Consider the following 26,303-nt stretch of genomic DNA (forward strand, 5'->3'; position numbering starts at 1 on the left):
TCGGATGGCAAATCTCTCAAATGTTCTTAGAATCATGTTCTTTCAAGGCGCCGTGCTCAGGGGAAGGAAAACACTTTTAATGAGCGCCTTAATCTAGACGCCTAGAATATCGATGGCGAGCCGGACCTCGGCTCGCTGTAGGTCATTGCTGGGGTCCGCTAACCTGGTGGCCCAGGTACGAGGCGGGATTGAGAGAGTTGAAAGAGGTGAGAGCAACGGTGGATGAGAAGAAACAATGTTTTACGTCTGCATAGAAGGAAGAGCAGTTAGGGCAATGGAGGTTCTGCATACGTTTGTACAGGCATAGCCTAGCGAGGGTGAAATGTAATCGGAATTGTATTCTGTCGTACACGCAATTTTCTCGAATTGTGAGGGACGGATGCGACAGAGTGAGTGTATTTAAGTGCGATAACGGCAGGAAAAGAGATGCACGAAAGAAAAAAAAAGGAAACACACGTCCACGTCTTTCCCTGCCGCTCCATTCTACCAGAGCATGTTGAACCAACTCGGCCAATCCTATACGCTGAAATTGTGCGTCTTAGTATGAACGAAAAATGTCACTTATAGGTGAAACAAGCCGCCATAATGTTTCTTCTGTTCAGAATTCGTTCTGTTTGCACATAAAATAATGAATACGATGATCACGACTTTTTATGGGAAAAGAGCATCTTTGACCAAAGATCACGATTGCACAAGGTGTTTTTCGTGTGCACAAGATTGGACCAAAGACCCATGTCTCAAGCATTAACCCCACATAAACGGAGCACCGGAACAGGGGAAAGTTCGTATCCATTGTGTAGACGTTTGGTACCCGGAAGCATTGCGGTCACGTCAAATACTGTGTCAATAATTGTTGACGTTTTCTATTACGAAAGTTGCTGTGTAATGTTCAAGTCTTGCGAATCTATTGTTAAACACATTATTTCTTGAGTCTGTCTTCAGTTCTTGATGATTTATTTGACGGTCACTACAAGGACAACGGACGTTCAATATACATTTTTATAGGACGTCCTTGTGCTCTGCAAGTTTCTACTCAGCGATTATGTCTAAATATATGTGGCTTAAATTAGGCGCGCTCTGTTGTTCCGAAAACCGGCAAACGCCGCCATATACCATGGCGTTAGTTGTCTAGAAGCTCCCATCCGCTCAAATTAATCACCTGTTTTTACTGCCCATTATGAAGCGTTTAATATAGGTCATAAATATTTATGTGTGGACACTATAGTTTCAATCGAGACGACGTAATAGGGTAAACGAATCAGGGGTCGTCAAGACAGCTGCCACCTTCGGAGGTCGAGTTCCAACCAATCGGCTTGCACCCAAGTGGACACCTCTGGAACACCGACCCTTTGGCTAATTGACGTAAGATAGGCGATGAGTGCTCGCTTTAATTTTGTGGATTTGTGAAATATACGCATGATTATTAATGAAGCCTATATATTGATAATACAAACTGTAATACAGTTTTGAAATAATATCCGCCCGAAGTACTTTCTCTCTGTACAGGCACACCTTTTGCTCCATTCATTCCTTATTTTTTCTCTCATCCTCGCCTCCCTTCTTTCTTTGCGGATCTTAACTCTTCCTCCGAAGTGTGCGGCTAGCCTCTGTGACGGGAGCATGCGAGATGAAAGCTTCTGATACCCTAATCTACATGAGCCCGTGTTGAGGGTTCATAGATAAGTTCACTGACTGACTTCCGTCACTCCCCCTAAGGTGCATGCGTGCACGTGTTCTTACCGGGTTGACGGCACAGTTGCTCGAGCAACTTTCTATTGACAAAGAGTAAATACAAAGAAGTAACAGTCTACCAGCTTTGTATTATCAAAGGTGCATATAATGTAAAAATTATTTTCTAGTAACTTTCTATTGACAGGAGTACATACAAAGAAGTAACTTTCCACCAACGTTGCATGAAAAATTGTTGATAGAATGTAAAAGTTACAACAACGTTACTCGAGTCAATAGAATGTTAATACAAATTCTAAAGAAATTTGATAGCCATTTTTGTAAGAGTCGACAGAATGCCCGCCATCATGCATATCCTGGCGTGGCAGAGCCCGGTCTCATCTGGCGACAACGAATGAGGCTGTAACACTGCAGCTGGCACACTCTAAACACGAGTACGCCTATACAGGAGTAGAAATGGGAGTAAGCTGTTCTCCCCTTTTATAGAAGGGAGACACTTGACTTCGTAAGCAGAACTTGTGCGGAAGGTCTGCAGCGTATTTTATTTGAAGATAAAATTTTCCGTATACGTTGTAGTCGGGCGTTGCTTGAGCAGAGGCGACAAGGAGCTCCGTATACAACGCCATCAGTTAAGGTAAATGTTCACGACCTAAACGCAGGAGCTTTGTCACCACCAAGGTTCTGTGCATCAGAGCGCGACCCGCAGAGGCGCAATCACGGGACCACCTCGTGCAAATAGCCCGTGCAAATAGCCCGTTCCTCTGGCCTCGTTCTAACCATTCCAAAACAAAAACGCAATCTTCACATACGCGTGGTAAATGCGAAAGCTGCATACCCACAAACAGGAACAACTAGCGCTGGTAATCCTCATTTTCTCATTAGAGGGAGCCGTTTGCTGTAATTCGCGACAAGTAAATAAGCATATATTTATTACACTGATTGCGTGGTAAATGCGAAAACTGCATACCCACAAACAGGAACAACTAGCGCTGGTAATCCTCATTTTCTCATTAGAGGGAGCCGTTTGCTGTAATTCGCGACAAGTAAATAAGCATATATTTATTACACTGATTTCGGCCACAACTGCGAAGACCAACAAGGTCGCCCTAACGTTAAGGGGTGCACTAGGAAACATAAATATTCATGGCATAATGAGCAAAAATAAAAAATTGTGCCGAACGACAGAACGGAGCTTAAACACCCTCCTGGCTTGTTATTTTTTCTGGATTTTTTTAAAATGTAGCCAGATAAATGAGCACCCGTAATGCAGCCATTAAGTCACCAAGGATGCACGGGAGTCAAGATGCCGCTGCTCCCTAAAGAATAATGGCGTATAAAGGGGCACGGGTGCATGTATGTGTTCTAGTTATTCAGTAAACGTATGTCTAACCCGGCGTGATCTTTCTGAGCTTTGTGCTGCAGCGTACTTTCAGCTTGATGTGCGCAGATATGGTTCTCAGCTGCGCCGTTGCAAGTTGAAGTTATATTTATTATTTTAGCTTAGCCACCAGGGCTCTTGCTGCCAAGGCAGCTTGCATGAGAGAGGGAGCCCTTGCGAAACATATACAGCTTCGCGGCGTTTCTTATAAGGCGCTTGTAAGCGTCGTTCGCTCCAGAGTGAGAATGGACACTTACATTGCCTTCGAGAGATCCGGCATACTGTCGACGCAAGGCGAGCTAGATTACAAGCTTAGTGGTGCAGATTGTTGGGTGAGTTGGTGAAGCGACAACACGTACACACACACGAGCGCTCGTGTGTGTGTACGTATTACTGCCTCGTGTCCCGTCATCGTTTGCGCAAAGGTTTCTTGATTACACTGCAAGGCTATTAGGATCGGGTGAGCGTGGTCGGGTCGGAGAAGGGACGAGGAAGGCGGGAGACGGGGTTACGAGTAAGAAAACGAAGAAAACTTTATACAGGCTATTTACATGATTACAGAAGAGCAACTGAGAGGGACTCTCAGTGGATGAGGACTGCTTCGCTAGCGGGAGAGCACACTGGAGTCCTCAAAACAACTCCCGTTAAATAACGCACGGATTCCCCAGATCCCTGTCTGGGGAATATAGTTCGAAGGATGATGTCCAATAGCATGAGCAGACGTGGACTCCGGACGTACCACCCACGGCTGGGGCGGTGCTGGCTTTCCCGCTCTCTCAGCTCGGTCGGTGGGAAAGGGTAGAGTCGGAAAATGAACCTCCCACAGTCTACCCGCAGGTGAACGACCTTCGTCGTGCACATGTTTGACGTTTCCCTGCTGGATGTCCAAAACACAAGACGCCGAGGACACAGCCGTCTTTCATTAGCACATCACCACTCTGTCCGTCGATCCGAGGGTCGACTCGGCCACGGAACGCCGCCATCGTCGCCGCATCTTCGGCCTTCGGCGGTCTTTGATTTTCGCCGCTGCGACCATGGTCCCACGGTCCTGGAAGGTCGCTGCCTAATCCACTTAGGCAGGGGGGGGGGGCATCCCAAACCCAACAGCACCCCCGCCACCAGACAATGCGTCCGGAAGATGAGCCGCTCCTACGCAGCTCGGCTGACAGGACGTGCAAGAGGGGGCTCTCGTTTTCTCCAGGCCTCTCTTCATCGGCTGTTGATGTCCGGCTCTCGGAATTTCTCTGGAAGGCGAGCCAAACGGAACCACAAACGCCAAGCCGCACACAACAAAAGCAAGTGCCGTCTGTAGCCCACTCGCCCCGCCAGACCAAAACCAAATCAAAACTGCTTATGCCTAGCCATCCCTCTAAGTAAAATGTTAAATGAAACAATTTTTTCTGAACGAACACGAAGTGCGTAGCCAGTGCACGGTTCAAGTGTTCGGACCTCTTCAAAGTGTTGTCATAATGCATGACACTTCAAGAAACAGAAGGAAAATTAGAATGGGTCTAGAATCGGTCGGACAAATTGAAACGATTCTCGATGTCACCCGGGCAGGCAGGAATCAGCCGAGAGGGAAGACAGAGGCTTTAATTTTGCCCCAAGCTACTTGCTATTCTTAAGTACGACAATTTCCCATGTCGTCTTCCTTTCGTTCTGCATGGCAGCAGACACGACATAAATGTGCGAAACTTGCACAACAAACTTGCAGAAGTGGCATACTGCACAACTTCATACGGCTACACAAAGTAGTACCTCTAAGAGCTCACACGAGCTACGCTACAATGTCCAAGAGCGGCTTCGCTCGCGCCTCTGCGTCAGCGGACACTAGCGTGTAACAAATATCGTAGGTAACCCTACTTGCAGAACCGCAGAACAAACACTGTCGAAGCAATTACGTTCTGCAAAACTCTAATTCGGCTAAAGGGTAGCATCTCTGGGAGCTCATGCCAGCTACCTAAGCTATGATGGTCGAAAGTGGCCTCGTTCGTGCTTCTATGTCAGCGGGCACTCTAACAAGCAACAGTCAGCTCAAGTAAAGTTTGCGTGTCAAGCCACAAAACAAACCTGACAAGGCTAAAACTCGAAGTAATCTCGTAGCGCCCACGCGAGGGACTACGCCACATTCGCCCATGAGTTACTTCGATAGACACCTTAACTTCGGTGTACATCCGCGCCTCAGCGGGCGCTCTCACAATTCGCAGCGCAGTTAAACCTATATACAAGTGCCTGCTGCACGGCAATTCGCATCAAATCTCGTCCGAGTGATGCCGTCAAAGAACAAAACAGATAATAACGCGGGTGAGATTACAGTTCACAAAGGAAATCGTTCGCGCTACAGTGAACTGCGCCATACAAAGATTACTTAAAAACAAGCTTTGTCAAGATTACATGACTACAATGAAAGTAACAAAAATGCAAAATTCCACTCAAGCACAAAAGCTCAAAACTTGGTTTGCTTTCATTTTTTTTCTTCTACAGTTGATTAAATGAACACAAGGAAAAGCAAACAGTAAACACAAAATGTGCTTAGTGAAATGCGCCTGGAAAGAGTCTTGTGATTCATTCAAAGAATCCAGCGCTTCCTGTTCTTCAGACGCGCCCTGCGCGGTCGCGGTCGGACGGCCGGGCTACCAGTTAAGGTTTCCAAAAATTTGCGGGGCTGATTAGTTTCGCCTGTGCTAGAGCGGCGCTTCCCCTTCTCTTGGTTCCCCGCATGCTGTGTCCCCCTCCGACTCGCGGGTCCTCTGTGGCGTTCTTTTGTGCGGCGACCGTGCACCCTTCTCTCTAGCACGCCGCCCGCGTCACATGCCTTATCTCTCGATGGAGCAGGTCGTTTACGCCCTGCATGCGCACGCGTAGTCTGCTTGGCTTTGATGCGGTGCCCATGAACCCTTGAGCGCCGCGATTGCAATTTTGCAAAGTTACGGGGTTGGGCGGTCCTCAAACTCGCGGGCTTTATGACCCGTGCCGTTTTCATTTCCGCGCAACCGTTCATATTGCTTTTCTTTGCGCGCCGCCGCTTCTTGGGAACTGTCCTAGTGGGTCTGGATCCGTTACGCGCGTCTCGAGTAATCGCGGTGCCGTCATAAGTTACGCTGCCGGCCCTTGCCTCAGTCGGCCCATCAATTCCCGAAGGCCCGAAGTGTTCGCGATTTTTCTTGCCGCGGAGCGAATCCACTTGCGCCTCGCTCACAGTGCCAGGCGACGGCTCACCTGCACAACCGCTCGCTCCCGTGGCCTCTGCTGTTTCCTCTGAGCACAACAGCTCTCTGTCCTGAATTTGGCGTTTTGGGGCGGCGTCATCAACCTTCCGGACTCCAGCGACAATCTGACTGGCATCGCTCTTTATATCTAACGCTGCGCTCTTACTTGGCGCTTGAACGTTGATATCTGGTAACTCTCCGTGGCGCTCTTTCCCGGAAAGCTGTCTTTCAGTGCGGCGGCATACAAGCTCAGTACCGTATTTCTTCCGCCGAACCTCCGCCTCATTTGCCATAGCGGCCACTGTCTCAGGGCTAGAACCAGCCATGTCACTGCTCTCTTGAGCGACTCTTTCGTGCGCAGCGGACCAACCGGGGTTCGTTGGCTGGTCGCTGACGCACTGATGGGAGCGCTGCCCGCTGCCATCACTTTGACCTTTGGAGTCGACTTCTACCTTTATGCCGAAGAAGCGAAATAGGGCCCTTTTCGCTACTGCATAGCTGTCGACCTCCTCGTCGGACAGGCGCGCTAATACGCCGCCGACGTCACCAGGGAGAATGGCCACCAACATCATCGACCATTCACCCAGGTCAAGCTCCTCCTCACTACAAATTCGCTCGAAGTTTTCGAGGAAAGATCTAAAGCTCTCGCCTCTGCGGTAACTCCTCAGACGATCTCGAGCCCTTTTCCATTTTAGAAACTGCATCTTACGCATGAGCTCCTGCTGCTCTCGTTCCCGCAGTTCCTCAAGCTCAGCGCGTCTCCTACGACACTGCTCCTGCCATTCTCTCTCTTGCTCCTCTCGGAGCCTTCGTCTTTCCTGCTGCTGAAGCAGTTCTCTCTCTTCTTTCTCCTCGCGGAGTTTTCGCTTTTCCTGCGCCTCTCGCTTCTCTCTCTCCTGGAGAAGCCTTCGCGTTTCTTGCTCCGCTTTTCGTTCAAAATTTGTCTCCCACGTCTCGTCTGCCTCCTCGACTGTCACCTCCTCCGCCCGCATCACATCTAAAATCGCCTCTCTCGTTTTAGTGGGGTCTACTGATATGCCCAGTTCTTCCAAAATTTCAAGGAGGTCCTCTACCTGGAACTTCTCCATCGCGGAACGCACCTCGTGCCGCTAATCCCCTCTAAAACCAAAAGCCTCAGCTTGAAGCGAACAAAACACAAAACTGCCAAATTTTCATTTCCCAGAAATCCAGAATCCCACTACTAACATCTGCCTGTGCTAGTGCGGTCTGGCGAAACGAATGGCAAACATCGGGCACTCACCCTGCCGAGATACAGCTGACGCCGTCAGTCCCGTAGCTGCCGGGGTCCGTTGGAGCCGGTGACCTGACACGTCCATCTCTCGGTCTTCGGAAGCGTAGCTGATGCAGTCAATCACGTAGCTGCCGGGGTCCGTTGGAGCCGGTGAGTTGACTTGGGCATCTCGAGCAATTCTTCGGACGTAGCTTCCATCTCACCGCTGGCAACCAGTTATTAGGATCGGGTGAGCGTGGTCGGGTCGGAGAAGGGACGAGGAAGGCGGGAGACGGGGTTACGAGTAAGAAAACGAAGAAAACTTTATACAGGCTATTTACATGATTACAGAAGAGCAACTGAGAGGGACTCTCAGTGGATGAGGACTGCTTCGCTAGCGGGAGAGCACACTGGAGTCCTCAAAACAACTCCCGTTAAATAACGCACGGATTCCCCAGATCCCTGTCTGGGGAATATAGTTCGAAGGATGATGTCCAATAGCATGAGCAGACGTGGACTCCGGACGTACCACCCACGGCTGGGGCGGTGCTGGCTTTCCCGCTCTCTCAGCTCGGTCGGTGGGAAAGGGTAGAGTCGGAAAATGAACCTCCCACAGTCTACCCGCAGGTGAACGACCTTCGTCGTGCACATGTTTGACGTTTCCCTGCTGGATGTCCAAAACACAAGACGCCGAGGACACAGCCGTCTTTCATTAGCACATCACCACTCTGTCCGTCGATCCGAGGGTCGACTCGGCCACGGAACGCCGCCATCGTCGCCGCATCTTCGGCCTTCGGCGGTCTTTGATTTTCGCCGCTGCGACCATGGTCCCACGGTCCTGGAAGGTCGCTGCCTAATCCACTTAGGCAGGGGGGGGGGGCATCCCAAACCCAACAAGGCCCAGAAGCAGACCCGTGTGGCTGTATGTATATACCTTTCAGAGAACCTGCGAGAATGGCTGGTGAATTGTAACACTACTATGTGTTGCGCACTTCTATGTACATGCGTACTTCTAGGACCTTCGCGATAACACCTGTTGCTGTTTCCTTAATTACATTTCATTATTGTATCTTTGGCCATTGTAGGCTTTGCTGTAAAACACAACCTACCTTCTAAACTGAAAGTGGACTACATATCTGCCGCCGCGGTGGCTCAGCGGTTATGGTGCTCGGCTGCTGACACAAAAGACGCGGGTTCGATCCCGGCCGCGGCGGCTAGAATTTCTTTGGAGGAGAAATTCTAGAGGCCCGTGTACTGTGCGATGTCATTGCACGTTAAAGAACCCCAGGTGGTCGAAATTTCCGGAGCCCTTCACTACGGCGTCTCTCATAGCCTCAGTCGCTTTGGGACGTTAAACCCCATAATCCAAACCTGGACTGCATATCTGGTTAGGCTAGGCGCATGCTCGGATTCCTACGTGTCCACTTCTCAGCTGAAACTAGCCCCGTTAAGCTGCATCTGCACAAAACACCAGTAAGACCGAAACAAGAATATGCAGGCTCTGTTTGAAATCCAAATCAAAAGGCTTTATCAAAAGCCTTACAGTTCATCCAGAACCATGTCATTCGGTTCATGCGCAATGTTATTCACTCTTAGTCTCTCTCTCTACCCCCCCCCCCCCCCTCTTTCGTCAAGGCCGTGCATATTTTCCTTATGCCTCTTTTACAAGATCTTGCTACTCTTTATCCTGCCTTCAAAGATAAAAGTTATTTCTTCTTCCATGATGCTTATCATTAAACATCGAAAATAAACTCAATATACATATTCCATAGTGCCCAACCGGCCTGATTCCTTCATTCCTGGTATTGCGAATGACTGGAGCAACTTCCATGCCTCCACAGCTCCCATCTTCGAAGATAAACTTTTAACAATTAGTCCCAAGTGATTTTTCGTTCCCCATCTTTCTAAATGCATCCAAGCCTTGAAAAATACGTAAATAAATAAAATAAACGTGGATAAAGCGAGTTTATCTCCGGTTAACGCAGGACGCGTCTTAGAATTTGGCAGGCTCAATTGCTGATTTCTAACCACAAACACGATATGTAAAGTCTGTGTCAAAAGTAACCATGCTCCATGGTTTGCTTCTCATTCGTACAACAGAGCCCTCACGGCTTCCCTAAAGATCAAGAAGTTCTTTGAAGGCGAGGGCAAGGGTTCTTCTTACCATACAGATATTTAGAGCTTGAGGGCTGGCATAATAGCTGTAATTTACGACTGAGAAGAAAAACGTGCAGCATGGTTACTTTTGACAAAGACTGTACATTTGGTTCCAATGAGGCCTTAACCTGGCGGCTTGTTCCCTTTCAACTTGCAAAGCAAGGGTGAAAATCGCACTGCTGTGCGAACAGGTTTGCTGGCTGTTGGTCGATTGGTAGCAGTTAGTTATTTTTTTTTAATGTGCGTCAATGTACACTCTAAGTAGGAATACGCCTATACGGGAGTAAAAGGGGGAGTAAGCTGTCCTCAGGCAGCTGTGTAACGCATTCTCTTTCATAAAAAGCAGTACGCTAGAGAACAGCTTACTCTATTTTTACACCCACTGTTTAGAGTCCAGTGTGGCATGGACATTTAGCGCTAAGGAACTCAAAATGCATATGCTAGAACTCTTATGCAAACACTCTTTAGAATGCATAGGAGTGGTTATCATCCAACAGTTGTTTTTGCTCTTAGCATAGCGAGTTAAGAGATGAACCGTTAGTAAATTTTTTCTACCGACCTTCTTTTCAAGAAGCTGTGAACCACGGAGGTCACCAGCTCCTTATATAGTAACCGATCGTTGCGCGACTGTGAAGCAAACATTCTGTGCAGTGGCCTGTGCGATCTACCATGCATGCACGGGCAGTGCAAGACTAAGCGCTGCGATGCGGCGGAAGCGGAAGGGAAGCATTTGCGTAAACGTGAAGCAGTCGGTGAATGGGCCCAATAAAAACTAGAACACCCTTTGCATGGGTGTAATAATATAAGTAGTAGAGAAGGTAAAACACACTCAATGGCTTTATTCACAGTTTGGACAAACAAACCTCAGACTCATTGTCCATATACCGTCAAGGACGAGCCGTCAACGCCAAGCCAATTCATAATTAACTCCGACAGTCCTCTTCCGACTATAGACGAGTCACGTACATCATTCTGCATACGAAAAAAAAATGCGCCTCGTCCCGCCCACTCGTATATATGTCACAAATATGCTTCGGACATAAATCTTACATGATTGGTCCTCGAAGATTAACTGGGCTATCAGCTGTCTTACACCAGCACTTGGCACGTTTCAGACTGGCCCCTATCTTCTTTGTGCCTTCACTGACACCCATCAGGACTTAGCTTCATTCTTTAACCTATATGTTAGGGTAGATTATGATGGTAACTATTAAAGGGCATCTTGACAACTAAGAGCGCCATGGGTAGCGAATTTTCGGTCGTTAAAGGGAAACTGCATAGGTTTTAGAAATCAACGAGTTTAAGAGGGTCGAATATGTGAAACTTGCAATTAAAGCATGCGATGTCTTTTGGGGCTAGTACTTGAAACAGTGAAGTAATCACCGATTAAAATCAGGACGCCCTTCAGGCTTCTACGCAGCGCACAACGCCAAGTGGTGGGTGCATGATGACGTCATAGAAGGTATCGGTACATTTCCAACGCACAAACGTCTTTTTTGAAGCAAAAAAACCAACGCCACCGAAGGCAAACCTTGCCGAGAGTTGTTTGGCAGTGTCTAACGAGTCAGGGCAAGGTGTGGCTGACGACAGCAGTAATTTGAAATCATACGTTCCTGACGTCGCGCTGAATTTCCCTGCACTCCTCCGGCGCATTGAAGACAAGCTCGAAATTCAATCGTCGATTACGTCACTATTTTAAATGCTAGTGCAAAAACGCTTGGCATGCTATATAGATTTGAATTCTTGAATATCGCCAAATTCTCAAAAAGTGCTGCAGTTGCCCTTTAAGCAGAAAATGGTAGATAAATGAGCTGCTCGTTATGGCATATATATAAAGGAACCCAACAGTCATCGAAACAAAGAATGCAGAGCTGGAAAACATTACTTTGTGCATTTTTCGGTTTCGGTTACTGTTGTCTTCCTTTATGTGCGTGTTTTGTGGTCAGTGCGAGATGTGGCCAGAGGTCAATTTTCTCCAAAGATTTCACCCAGAGAATCCGAGCACCAGGCGAAGGGGAATAACCTCAGCTGGCCGAAACCACATATCGCAGCCCCCCACTCTGACATCTCTATCTCTTCTTTCTTTCATTCCTTCCTCCATCCTTCCCCTCACAACGTGGTTCACGTGTCTCGCCGAAAGTGAGGCAGTTACTTTGCCTTTCCTCTACTTATAACTAATTCTCTTTACTATAGTAATCTTGGACAGCAGGTGATCGGCACCCAGCGGCACCCCACACCTCCCCCCGCATAAGAGGCGCATGCTTAAACCTCAAGGTCATTGCTGCGGTGATAATTAAACAAGACTTCAGAGCCGCGTGTTTGAGGCTAAATTGTGTTCTTTTCCTGCTATAAAGTTTTTCCTCTCTATATATTCACAATACTTACGCGCCCACAGAAATCGAAACACTGTAATGTCAACTACGAGAGGCATGCAAGTATACTCATTTAAGACACATTCATTCGCTGCCTGTGCACCTCGCTTTCTGCTGTAACGAGGCACCTCAGCTAAGGATCCCATTTCTTTGCTCCCGCATGGCGGCGCCGCTAACGCCAGTGACCCAGATGCGCGCAACTCCAGGAATCCGTTGGTTCAGGGTACTTCACACTCGATTGTCACATGACTTTCAAGCTTAAGCTGCGAGGCTTTTCAAACTTTCCTCCTTCTCTGTTTTGCAGCATTCAAGTAGCAGCGAAGGGCAAGGCGGTCGAATGTAATGTACCTCGAGAGGGCAAGAGAGTGAGGGAGTGGGACTATGTATCTTAAAAAAAAAAAAACGAAGCTGAAGCTACGAATAGAGAGACGGGAACGGGCTAGTCAACAAGACAGTCCTTTCCTTCTGACATTTTTTTCTTCTCCTTTCTTTCTTTTTGCCCTGTGGTGAATTTGTTTCTCTATCTTTAGCACTTCCCTCCTGTACCCGTGCGCAAAGTCGGGCACGGCCTTGCGAGCACTGAGCACTGCCCCGCTCTTCCCCTCCCGGGCTTCATTCTATATACGCCTCCGAAAACAAGGACCCACCGCTCTCTGTTAGAAATCGACCGCGACGATCTTACGGGGAAGACCAAGAAGCAAGAAAGGCCCGTGTGGCTTTGCTCATCGCGCGTGAAGCGCGCGGCGTAGGCCAGAAGTCCAGCGAAAAAAAGAATACGAAAAGACCGTCGCTGGAGCTGGGATGGAGTCGCGCGCAACCAGGGAAAGAAAAGCCGACAGTAGTAGTATAGAACAGGGAGGCCGAAGAGGAGGGGGTAGGTGGCTTCTGCACGAACACGTTGCTGGCGGCGGTCGCTGAGCAAAGACATGCCGCCGACTATAGAGCATGGCTTGAGGCAGGGATAGAGTCTGCGGTGTGTGACGGCGCTCACGCTGTATGCTGGTCTTTCTCTCTTCCCACTGCGGCTCGTTAATTCGTCCTTTGGAGATGGCGATCTGCCGAAGAGTGTGGAGTCGCGGGGCGAAGACTGCTCCTTCTTGGCGGCCAGGCATCCTAATCCGTTTCCGCGCTCGTCGGCCACCGTTTGTCACGCCGGGAGCTCCCGCTTGCGTCGCTGACTCGCTTTGTTGCGTTTTCGGCGCCCCTTTCCACCCCTCTCTCACTATACTCCGCCCGTGTACGGAGTATTATATCGTCGGCGTTCGCTGATCGCCATCGGCGGCGTATTGAATGCTCGGGCTACGCGCTTTGGCGGTGTTTGTTGTCAGGAGAAAGTACGGGGGACGCCCTTCAAACCACAGGTTGCTTATGTGGGCGATCGGTGCGCCAAGAGACGCTCTAGTGGTGACCGATGCCAGTCAGTACACTTTTCGTTAAATCTTGGGCGCATCTCGAGAGCGAGGCATCGCATCTCCCGGCAGGTATAACAAGCTTGCATGTTGGAATTATGTCCTTTTTTTATTTTGATTCCGCTCCAAAGTCGACTCCTCTTAATTCGGCGCTTTCGTGGGATTCAGCGGAACTAGAGTTGAACGGTTTTTAAATTCGGCGCAGGAATCTTGCTTGTTCTGTGACTGTATGCTTGTTTTATTCCTCTTGGTGTACACTTTTTTTTTTCGAGAAAAATTATTTTTCTGTGAATGATTGAGGCTTCACCAGGGGGAAGGAGGCGGGGGGGGGGGGGGGGGGGGGCTTATCGTTTGTAATGAGAATTGGAGGATACTCTCCAGCATATTTATCACCTTTCGCTCAGATCACGAAACGTTGCAAAGTTAAGAGACCCGTATGACGGAACACGCTATCAACCCCCATGGGATGGCAGTCGCGGTTGTGTTGCCCTGGCCACGAGATACACATACAGAAATTGTGTTGTTGCCGTCTGTAGTTGTTTTGCCCCGATGCGCCAGCGTTGTGGTATTGCTTTGTCTACGCTATGTTTCGTTCTTCAGCCGGGGTAAACAGAAAGATCTTGACAGTAATCTGCCACTTGATGGAGCGGGTGCAGCGTTCCGAGCAGCGCGGCTGGCGCAGTCCTGTACTTTGGCTGGCTGTTTGCCACGGTAATAGATATACAAGACTGGAGGCACATGTCAGGCCTAGAACACACGGCGCCAAATGGGAAGACCAGGCGCTATTTTCGAAATGGTGACTAAGCACTAAGCAGTTGAAAAAAAAAAAGTAGCTCTATTCTCTTCGTTTACACAGAACCTGTGATACGATCGCTGGAACGGAACTGCGGAAATTAACGAAGTTTATTCATCTTGCTGCAATGATGGGCTCACGATTCTGGCTGGCGAGTTCAAATGCTCAGCCTTTTGAAAAAAAAAATATTTTGTTCACGAAATGGGGCCACATATACCCTAGATACATTCAGATATGGGTGCAGTAGCAGGCAGTAAGTAAGCTAAAGCGCGCAATTTGAGTCACGGAGGTAGACTCAGCTGTAGCTGATAATTCTGCAGGGATGTGTTGTTGGCGCCGCAGTCGACGTGTTGCATTCGTGCCTGAGATAGCAGCAGTAACGAACACATTGTGTACTCACGCGTCACAGGACCGACTATTATTGAGTTCCTACAGCTCGTCATTTTTATTTTTATTTTTGAAAGTTATTTACCAATATTATGCATGATATTAATTTGTGTTCTATAGCGGTTATTTGTCATGTGTCGCTCCTTCCTTGTCCTTTGTCTCCTTTTTTTTGCGCTAATTTCTTTACAATATGCAACATCAACTAGCCCGAGAGCATGGCCTTCTGAATTATAATCTATAATGTGCTCCTATTAGGTTGTGGAGCGTGTCAAGACAGCTATGCGACAAAAAAAAAACATTTCTTTGTCCCCGTTGTCCCTCCAAACGAACAAATCCGCAAACGGAATGTATGTCCCTGTAGCTTTGGCTCATATTAAGAGACTGCGGGCAGGCGCCTGCCTCTGGTCACCAAAACTACGTTGAGGTCTTCCTTGTATCACACATGTCGGAGTCGAACCTTCGAGTTCGCCGTCTCCTGTCCAACTGCCTGCTTCCGCCAAGAAGCCCAGGTGCTCGGCAGGTAAGCAGGAATTCTACAAGCGATGACGTCCTCACGGCGGTCCTTTAGTGTGCCTAAGAAGGTGTCGAAAGCCCGTCGACTTTCGCGCGTGACGAGGCGACGGGCGCCTGCCCTCCCCCTTCTTGGTCTTCGTACCCTCTTTCACCTAGTTACCAGCAGACGAAAATCCCCTTCGCTTTCGACACTTCCGCCATTTTACATTGTCTCGTGCCATTTTGTCCCGCTTTTCCCTCGTTCCGTGGCGTGCGTATGTCGTTGGAAGTGCGGCCAGCCGCCGCTCGCTGACGGGAATGCCGGCGGCTTACTCATGGAGAACGTGAAACGAGCATTCCGCGCCGGGAAGAGACCGGGGAATAAAAAGCAGGCGCTCGAGGCATGCGCGTGCCTCGCGCTGTTGGCGGGAGACGAGCTATTGCGTCATCAGCCCCTTCCCTTCAGCTTCCCCTTCCTCCTTCCCCCCTTTTTTAGTGGCGCCCTCTCTCGCCACTCTGTGTTGTCATTCGCTTGCGCAGCTAGCGCCATCTTTAATCGCTGCTGCGGCGAAAGAACCAAGGATTGTCGCTCGCTCAATGTTGGTAAAGTTATTTATTGTTTTAAAGCAGCGACTAACAATGTACAGTCGCGAACAGTCAGTTCTCTATCCACACAAAAACGTCCATCCAGTTTTCCTGCCGTAAAGACTGAAAGGAACAAATAGCGTGAGGAGAGATTCATTCGAGCGGAAAAATAAAAATCAATCGACTAAACTAGAAAACAGTTCAAGGAATTGTAGTACGGTAGTGTACAACTGAGCAAGTTTTAGTCAACTTGCTCAGTTGTTTGGGTTCTTTGTCATAACTGAGTTTGTGAAAATAGTTCAAGGTTTCTTCTCAGATGTTAACGAATGCCGCTGACCGAATATATATAATTTTCTTAGACTTCGTGAAACCGTATGAGATAATGGTCAAAACTTTGAGCAATTCTAAATAAAAGTCGACTATGCAAATGAATAGAATCGCATATAACGTCCAGTCATCAACACGTGGTTTTTAACGAAATGACTAAAATATTTAACTTTTCTCTTGGGCGTTCAGCAGGGCTCAGCGCTCGGCCCTCGCTGTTCTTAATTTTCGTAAACGGGATCTCAACAAACCTCATGCCAAAAATAGGCTTTATGTTGACGGCTGCTTACTGTATTCTACTGTGAACTCCAAAGGAGATCAGGTTGAACTTAACATGGGACAGCATCTGCTCATGCAGTCTTTGTAACACGTGGCAGATGACTGCTAACTCAGAAAATGCTGCAGTGTGTGCGGCTAACAAGAAACAACATGCCTTCATTGAATATACCGCGAATGGAAATATACTGTTTGTGCACATCAAAACCGACACTCGCCGTCAAAAATAAATGGAAGGCGACTTTCTCAAAAAAATTTAATTTCTTTAAATCTAAAGTATAATGGTCCATACTTGTTCGTGCACAGTGCAATTCGCAAAATCACAATTAGGCTGCACATATGTATTCAAGGATTCATGAAATGAAGGGCCAGGGATTAAATTTTCTCATGAATATTGCCCTCCATTTACTTTTGATGGCACCTGTACCTTGTCTTGCAACAATGTGAAGGTGATCGTTGGGATCGTCATGTTTCCATTACGTTCAACAACTTCAAGGCGAAGTTGCACTACGCTTCGGAATTCTCGATGTAGCATGAAGCTACTAGGGTTTAAATCTTTTATTCTGCTCCTCCTCGAATGTGGTAACGTGATCTGGTGCTCATTAATAAGTATGTACCTTCATAAAGCGGAAAGGTCGCATAGTGAGTCCATTACGTTCATTTTCAACAAATACGGAATGGCCTCTGGTTCCAAGCTCATTTCTAAACCAGGACTAAGCAGAATTTCTGAAAGAAGTATAATTTTTCTTGAAAACTTCCTTTTTAAAATATTAAAATGTTTACTAACTTTTGATAACTCACACTCAATCATCTTTTTTCCTGGTTACTCTACCACCGGTGTACAAGCACCAAGCACCACGTCTGCTCCCTTTCAGTGAAAAACCTGTTCGCGTACAATTTCTTTCCTCGCACAGTAGAAGATTGAAACAAATTATGTAAGTATATAAACCAAGTCAACGATACTGATAACTGCCTGTCTTTGACTGTGGCGTGAGCCTCTTGAGACTATTTTTGATAACGGGTGTGAACTGCTTTAACCTGTTCTGTCGACGTCAGTATTTGTATATGCTTGACTTGTACAATTTTTAGTCTTTTATATTGTAGCTTTCATATTCTTTTAGCTTGGAAGCTTATATCTTTGCCTGTAAGAATTCTTTGCTGTATAAATGTCTTAATGACCTCGCTTTTATGTTTTGTTTCCTTTCGTTCCATTTTGTCTTTGTTGACGTCGAAACGGTTAGCGCCACGAAGACACCACGGGCGCCTACTTTCAATTTTTTGCCCACCCTGGAACGACCGCTTTGATCGGGTTGAGTGTGTTAGAGACAAAATTTTATCTTTTTCTGAGTTTTTTTGGGGTATGCAACAACTAAATAAAAATTGATATTGAGCCAGTGGTTAAAATAACGTCAGGTTCTCTTCTGATAAGAAATAAGAGTAAATTATTTGCCAGCAGCTTTTAAATCTCGGTCAACCAGAAATAAGCGCCTGCAAATGTTTATTTATTCTGGTCCATTAGGGAATCAAGTTCCTACAGGTAGATAAAATCTCATTTGTGCTCTCGGTAGTTGGTTCCTGCTATGTCAATGCGATTTAAAGGGGACTACATTCCTAACTTGTTTTACAAATAGATTTCAGCCCCCTGCTGCTGTGCATTTCGCATCGCACCATCCCGTCACTGCATGGGAAGCGCATTGTCAGGTGTCGCATAAGAAGAAACAAAAGAAATGCAAAGACGAAAAACCACCCAGTAATGAGTAATCATTTATTTCTCAAACCGATGCTTTCGATTTTCCTAAGCACGATCGGATTCCTGTGAACTTGTTTGGTATAAGCCAATAGAACATCACTGTCACAGTGACTGAGCACCTCTTCTCATGGAATCAAAAACGGCATTCAATATCGTCTCATACCTTATCACCTCACTCCCCGAACTAAAGAACACTCTTGACATAATCTTTTCGCACCCTTTACGTTGTTTCTAAAAGACGGAAGGAAGTTTTCTCGAAAGAAAAAGGAATTCATTAGAGGCCAGTACAGGGGTCGCGTGAAAAGTGCAAATGTATCCAACCACACTAGAGGTGGAGGTTTATATTACTGATATACTTCCTTTTTATGGACATTCGAGGAGTGAGCACCCAGGCGCTCGGTTCCACGAAACGGGAGCGAAGCCGCGCATGCTGACAAAGGGGCCAGCGGTGCACTGCATTATACTGCCCACGGGAACCAGTTCACAAAGCGCAGTCACGTCGGCGACCACGAAAATGGACTACCCCGATACTCTCCACCGTACTCCGGACGACCATTCCTGCGGAGTCATTTCGGAAGAGGGTGCTTTCTATATAACGTCCTGGGAACCCAGCACTCAGGCAGAGTCGCCGTTCCTCGCCACGGCCCGGGCCCGAAGCCAAGGGGTCCTTCCCCCTTCCTCTCTCCGACGAGGCTTAAGCGCTCTTCGTTCGCGAGGCGCTCCAGCGAGCCCTGATTTATAGCCCCCGAGCGCACTGCGAAGGCAGGACGGCCGCTTGGCCGAGGGCCTTTACGAGCGCTGCCCAGGAAGACGCTCCTGTCGCTTAGTTCCTGCGCACTCCTGTCCCGCTGCAACACTTGGGCCACCAACAACGGGCTCGCTTTGTGGCGCTTCGGCGGGTCGTACAGGCGCCGTGCTTAACACTGCTGACTCCCGAACATTTGACTAATGGCGGCCGAGCATCGCGTACGTGTTCTCTCGTTTCCTCGGTACCAGGGTGCGGCGCCATTGCATCCGTGCTTGGCGCTGTTAGTCACGCTGTCTGTGCGATGAAGGGCAAAGGTACGGGTAATTTATTGCGCTTCAGCGACGTGCCTATGAGAAGGAAGAGTGAATTTGAGTGCCATATCTTGTTGTTTACTTTCTTTTTCATCTGCAACCCGAAGCCGCACTAGCTTACAGCCCACTCTTCGCTCTTTTCGGATGTACGTGATAAGTTGATAGCGTTGCACCGTGGCCAGCTGAAAGAGATGACAAGAGGAGTGATGGCAATATGATTCTAATGGCTCGAGGGCCTAGCGATACCCACTGTTTCCTTGCCACCGTGGGCATCGTCTTCTGCTGTGCAGGAATATGCCAGTCACTAAGGTGATTAAGGCCACTAAGGTCACTAGGGCCGGTTACTAAGGGCTCTTGTAAAAATGGTCAATACACATTCGATACACACTTTACAGGCACTATAACCACCTTAGAGACATTTACTGTTGACTATAGATTATCTGTTTACTATCTATAGACTAAAGGCAACAACACCCATAATTTACCTGTATCTATAGAGAATTATATGCGATTTTCCACAACAGCCTTAATTTTCTTTCGCCTCTAGACAATGTATAGACTCCTGCAAACTAAAGTCTACGATCGCCTTAATTTCCCTTTGTCTATAGGCAATATATAGACTGCTTTTAGATTGAAGTCTATAACAATTTCAATTTACTTTTGTCCATCGAAAACCTACAGACTGCGATTGAACTAAAGTCTGCAACAGTTTAAATTTCCATTTGCCTATACACAATCATTAGACTACCTTGAGACCGGTCTATGTCATTTTAAACTTTGATTTGTCTATAGACAATATTATAGACTGCTTTAGACTAAATGCTGTAATAATCTCAGTTCCCTTTCGTCTAATTGAGGTCTACAGATAGTGCATGGACTCAAGTTGATAATGAAGAAAGTTAGGGAAATCACTGGCGAAGTTTCTTCCGCCTTTTTTAGGGATAATGTGCTACGGCTGCATTCGGCGTTCATAGCACATTCGCCTGAGAGACACGTTTTAAATTCCTGCAACGATAGCGACCACTGGCTTCCACGTAGGCAGGAGAATAAGTGACTTGATTCCTTGTAAAATCTGATCATTATTTCGGCTAGTGGTTAAAGACATTAAAGATAGCGATTTACGACGACATGTAGCAAAAAAAAAAATAGCTGCCATACGTTAGCCAGGCTGATTTGCTTAGTCGTTTAGCTTGGTGACGCTTGTCGACAAAACATGTTAATTGCTCGCAAAATGTGGGCAGCATCTTTACTACCATCTTTAGTTTTTCGAAGCATGCAGGGTGTAGCGCAACATTTTGTCTAGCACCTGAGACCGTGCTCCATTCTCTCTGCAGCGGGCGACCGGAATTTAGTTTAGAACCCTAAACTTTCTTCACTGTTTATAGAATTAAAAAATATATTCGGTTGGGATAGCGCAATGTCTTCAAGTAAATTGTTTTCAAGAAGCCGTCTTCTTTTCGTTATATCGTGCAATACTTTGTACGCAAATATAAAAATATACTTAATCCTAATAGTTAAAGCAAGGAAAAGTAGTCATGCGTGAAATGAGTGTGCCCGCAAACTAAGGCGTAAAATAAAAGCACACTCTCTCAAAAGGAATCGCTCGAGACAATTACATTCTTTATTTCGATCGTTACTTCCCGACCCTCTTAACTCAGAGACGTTTCACCAGCTATTCCACCCCTTTTTTTTAAACATTCCTGAAAATAAAAGGGTAGGAATGTGGCTTGAGAATTTAGGGATATGGCTACGTCTTAGAAACAGCGTTACAAACCTCTTAAAGAGAATTGTCGTGTGCGCTATGACCATCTTCCTGAGAAAGTTGTATGCCTATGCTGGTGCAGTGGAGATGATGCAACTTGACCTAGTGAAGGTATTCGTCCGGGTTTCTGATGCGCAGTATTCTGTATTAAAATATGCGGATACTGTGAATGTAATATATGACTGCGTGAAAACGACTTAATATGGGATAAGATAAGAGCTCTATGTGAGCAACGGTGGTGTGAAATTTTGCCACCTGCGACTTGGCAGGTGTCACGGGTGGGACACAGAAAAGCCAACTGCAGCCTACCATGGTTGGCAGGTGAGAAAGTGTCGAGAAGGAAGTCACCCTCTCCGCATGCAGGGGAGAGGAGGGTGAACGGTAGCGAGTGACTTAATGGCGGCACGTTTACAAGCCAAGCACCACGCGTACGAGCTATATGATGCTGACGACGCGAAGGCGTACACAGTTTCGGCCAACGCTGTAAAACTAACGCAGAGTGATCTCACTGAAGCTCAGTGATCTAGACAGAGTCTTCAACTAAACACATTACCAGGTATCCTAAGGTCGCTGTTTGGGTCGAGCAGGAAAATGTGAGCTAGAGGGTGTCTTAAATCCACCGCGAATGACATTCGGAGGGAGTCTTCGTCGTCTTGGGGAGTGTGTGCGTGGTTCGGCTTTGGGGCTACTTTGGCGTTCAGGGAGAGTGAAACTGTAATTAAGGTGGACAGAGCGCACGGGTGTACTTGAGGTGTCTGAAAGCTCGAGGTCACCTGCCTTCTGGTTGTCTTTCTTGCTTCATGTTACACATATGAATGTACGGACTTTATTGAGAGGGAGCATCGGAAATAGTTAATCTATTCGTACTTACCCGTCGTTGGTCCTCTATGGCGTACGAAACAAGGGCAAAAAATAAAGAAGACAAAAAGTAGAAAGTACAAGAAAAAAGTTTCCCCTCTTGTTCTGTGTTTTCCGTCCTAGTTTGCGCTGTTTTTTCCACCACAAAAAGTAGACTCTACGGACATCGGTCAGTATCTATTAAAAAACTGGCACTCATTAACACGGCAATACCAAAAATCGTTCATGATATTCCATAGGCATTCAAGACAACCGAGAAAATTGCAAATGTGGGAACATAATATCCCAATGTACATAGAAGAAACGACGAAAATCTAGCAGATTTCAGTTGGGGAGTAATTAATCATTATCTTCTATGTGAGCGCAGTCATGCAGCTACAGAGGTAAACTTTGGAGGTTTCCCGCAACCATCAGAGTGCGAAAGCTCCTCGTGACCCGGACACCGAACTCCAGACCACCGTGTGCCCGAGCAGTGGCTCTATCGAACTTAGTGTTAACTGCGAAGCTTCTGAAAAGGCTACAAAGCTTTCTTTTGCAGACATATGTGAGCGCTCAGTTGGAGGCTAATGATATACTCCCTCATTGAAATCTACTCCACTTCGGTGATTTCCCCTGATTGCATTACGCTAACAGCTTTGCAACTTCAAGTTTCTCATCAAATTGGCATCACCTTCTCATTTACTAGCCGTCCTTGTAGCTTAGTTAGCACAGCGATTGGCCCGGATATGCGGTGATCCCTGGTTCGATGCCCGGACGACGAATAATTTTTTTTCAACTAACTTTTAAGCTCCCGAGAAAGCTGCATAGTTTTCATTTGTAGCTGTAAAGGTGCAATCAAGTTGACGTTAACGATCAATTACTCCTTAAGTGGAAGCACGTTGAGCAATATAAAATTATGAGGCACAGCTGTGCGGACGAATTTTCCAACTTGCAGCCGCCTTTTCGCGCCTGCTTGAAGAAACGCGTTCTGAAGAACCAATATGAGTACCTCCTATGTTGAGGTCTCTGAGGGATAACACTCTTTCCTCGGTGGTGCGCACTAAGATCGACGCGCAGTGCCTTTTGCTACCTCCGCACATACATCTCTGGATTTCAGGACATAATTAAAATTTCAGAAAACGTACGTTAATTATGTCCTTTACACTATGTGCTGTCACGCTATGTCAGTGCACGTTAAAAGAATCCCAGGTGGTCGAAATTTCTGGGGCCCTTCACTACGGCGTCCCTAATAACCTGAGTCGCTTTGGGACGTTAAATCCCTATAAACCATAAACCAAATAGTTAATTATTACGGATGACTGGCACCTTGCTTGATATGACTTGCTTGGATAACTTGCTTGATAGATGCTCAGAGATGAAGGCTAAAGGTTTGACTAATCCTCTTATTGCCGATGGCTCCGATGTTCCTTGTGGAAGCTGTGCGTGGTCCATTATCGTGGTGTCCACGACGTCACCTACAATTCGTGCATATGTAGGTTTAAACTTCGGAAACATAACGGTGTGCCTTCTTCCATGTCGCAGACGCGCCGCCCATGTCTCAGCGCAACTTCCCGGCCTCGTTCTGGAACTGCCACCAGGCGCCCTCGGGCAGCTCGCCCAGCCACGGAATGGGAGGCGGCGGCGGCGTATCCAGCCCCGTGGACCTGTACACGGGCAGCGAGCCCCACGCGTACCACGCACACCACGCGCACCATCACGCGTCGGCCGCCAACGCGGCTGCCCTGCACGCCAGCCTGCAGAGCGACCCCTGGCACTACGCGCTCACGGCGCCACAGGCTGGGCCCTACAGGTATGCCTCCCCTCCGTGTTCTGCGCTATACGCTTACATGCCCTTTGCCAAAAGTAACCGAGCAACAGGTTCTTGCTTCTCAAGCGTATAACGGAGCATTTACAGCAGCCCTAAAGACCGAACGGTGCCATAATGTAAGGACGAGGTCTGACCTTTCTTCACACAGAATCAGAGCTGAAGGGCTGTCATGAGTGCTTCGCTTCGCGACTAAGAAACAAACCACCTGTGCCGGGTTACTTTTGGCAAAGACTGTACATGCTTGGCCCGTGGCGAAGGCTTAGTTGCTGTGGCGTTCTGCTACTGAGTCCAAGGTCATGGGATCGAATACCAACCGCGGGACATGTACTCTTATGAAAATTTCTTTGGATAATATATGGACTATCCATAAAATTCTTTCTATAAAGTCTATAGACTGGCTATAGAAAAATCCTAGAGAATAATCTATAGGCAAGGCAAATTCTATAGGCAGTCTATAGACATTCTATATATTTATGGCCATACACTTTTAATAGACTTTTGTGCTTAGAATGTATATAGACTATGCATACATAAAAATAAATATCTATGCGAAGGCAATCTAGGCTATAAGAAGTCTATAGACTGTCTATAGGCCATTTCTGTAAGTGTATGTCAATAAATGGAAATGCTGTGTGATGTTACTGCAAGTTAACAGACCCGAAATGGCCGAAATAAACCCTCAATATTCCACAGCAGCGTCCATCATAGCCCCATGCATGCACAGCTTTGGGACTTCCTAAACTCTAAATACTATACCACACTGCATATGCTTAAAATGCTTCCAGCTTGCCACAGAAAGAGAATGAGACGCAGTGGAAAAACTTGGATGATAGTAATAAACGCGTTGACTTGGGGATTATAGTACACCGAAGGTGCAGCTCCGGGAATCTGATGAAGCACTCGCATAATTAAAAAAAAAAACTGAGACTGAACGGCAGAAAACAGGGCAAGAGCATGGGCTCAAGGTTGCATGGTTACGCATGAAAAGTCAAACGCAGACACATCCGATTCGTCGACCTCTTCTGTATGCCTTCGCCTTTCCATAACCACTCTGGAATTGTTTTTGTGTAATAGGGGCAATGCAACCTCACTGACACAGTTCACAGTTCTTGCAGAAATCTGACAACGTTTTGAATGACGACAAAAAACAGCGGGAGTAAGGTGCCAGTAGTCACGATGGTTCAGCAGCTTTAGCTTGCTGCTGCTAAGGAAGTCCTGGATTCACTATTCCGCTTTAGCAACGAGAAAATGCTTGAGAGAGAAATATAAATTTGTCCCAAGATTATTGTTGCTTCATGGGGAGCATAGGTTGGTCCCTCCTTAACCACAACCTTCTAGCACGGCTTAAATGATAAGGCTGCGTGTAAATTCATCACGCTGTAAGCGCAGCATAGTAAATCATTAACGTATTTCGGACAGCCAGGGAGTGAAGAAAGGTACTATTTAAGGTAAAGCAAAGACCTACCGGTACTATTCCGCCACGAGGAACACTTCCAGCTGGTCGGCGAGGGCCTCCGTCCAATTGGCCAGACAGAACCTCAGAAGAGTAGTTGTCACACAGTACAACTACAAAAGGCCGGGAGGACGCTCACACAGAGTGCTGAGCTTAACAGTGAAAGTATATTCACAGTACTTTTTTTCCACATTCATTATTTTTTGTTTTCTTCCCTATGCAATCAGAACGGAGCCAAGGAAAAATCCTTTCAAACAAGGCTTCAGGTGTTCTTGGCCCCATTTATTTTGCTCTGGAAGAGGCACTGAGAGCAACATAGCTAGTAATCGCGATAACCTTACGTTCAGCGCTAGAAATGGCTGCGTTCTTGCGCTCTGGTGTAAGGCCCTGAGCTATTTGGAGGTAGGAATAGAGTAGATAAGTAAGCTTTCTAATGTGCAATGTGTATTCTCCTTGCAGATCTGCAGCTAAGCTTCTATAGTTAACCGGGCCAGTAGAGCCAGTAGGGTATTCCGCTGAGCTATGTGCCCCCACTCTATCGCATCCGCAGGTCGTCGGCGATGCACGAGCTGGCGTACTCTGCCGGGGGCGCGCACCGGTTCGGCGCCGCTGCCCAGCAGTACGGCTCGCTGCTGCTCCAACCGCGCTCTTCCCGTCTGGGCCCCGTGAGCGCCACGTGCACGGCACTGGACAAGGGGGAGGCGTGGGCCTCGCCCGCAGCCCGCTACCACCACGACCAGCTGGCGGCCGCCGCGGGGCATCACGTGGTTGACGCCTCGGGATACCAGGCGGCGCACCACCACTACGGGTCCATGGGCGCCGCAGCCGCAGCGGCGGCCATGACCGGTGGGCGATGCTTTCCCGAACTTTTGTGCGTTCATAGTGCAAAGAGCGGATGAGCTAGCCGTCCGCGGGACTTGGATTTTTCGATGGCCTCGATGGCAACATCTTATGCAGCAAAAATTTCGCTTCCACTGTCGAAGAAGCTATTTACCGGATACCTTTCCTGCTTCTTAGAGGAACTAGCTGAATGTCCATGAGCGAAGATTTGGAGGGTGGGCATTACGTCAAGAACAACATTAAGGAAACTGAAACGATAGGATCCGTACTATTCTATAAGCTGAATTTGGCTATTGTTAAGGTTGAGAATAAATGTTTGATCTGGAGGTCGTTTGAAAGAGCTTACCCACCCGACATTAAAGCTAGAATTCGCATGACAGCAACAGTGGATAAGGAGCCTTGGAGGACGTCGAATTAGCTGTGAGCGATGGTCCTTCACCTCAGCGCACATTCAGTATAGGTGCCGGCAGTG

At 47.5% G+C, this 26,303-nt stretch overlaps 1 protein-coding gene across 2 annotated transcripts in view; it reads left to right on the plus strand.

Moving 5' to 3' along the window:
- LOC149360098 (uncharacterized) overlaps window positions 1-26,303 on the plus strand; it is an 82,616-nt gene that overhangs the window by 45,445 nt on the left and 10,868 nt on the right. For both annotated transcript variants that reach the window (XM_089572166.1, XM_089572167.1), the window contains exons 3-4: window positions 23,253-23,520; window positions 25,542-25,837. In XM_089572166.1, the coding sequence (XP_089428292.1) occupies window positions 23,253-23,520; window positions 25,542-25,837 (564 nt within the window). The remainder of the gene's footprint in view (window positions 1-23,252; window positions 23,521-25,541; window positions 25,838-26,303) is intronic.

This window comes from Amblyomma mixtum, chromosome 2, assembly GCF_055824585.1.
Source record: "Amblyomma mixtum isolate Tamu chromosome 2, ASM5582458v1, whole genome shotgun sequence".
Classification (NCBI taxonomy): domain Eukaryota; kingdom Metazoa; phylum Arthropoda; class Arachnida; order Ixodida; family Ixodidae; genus Amblyomma; species Amblyomma mixtum.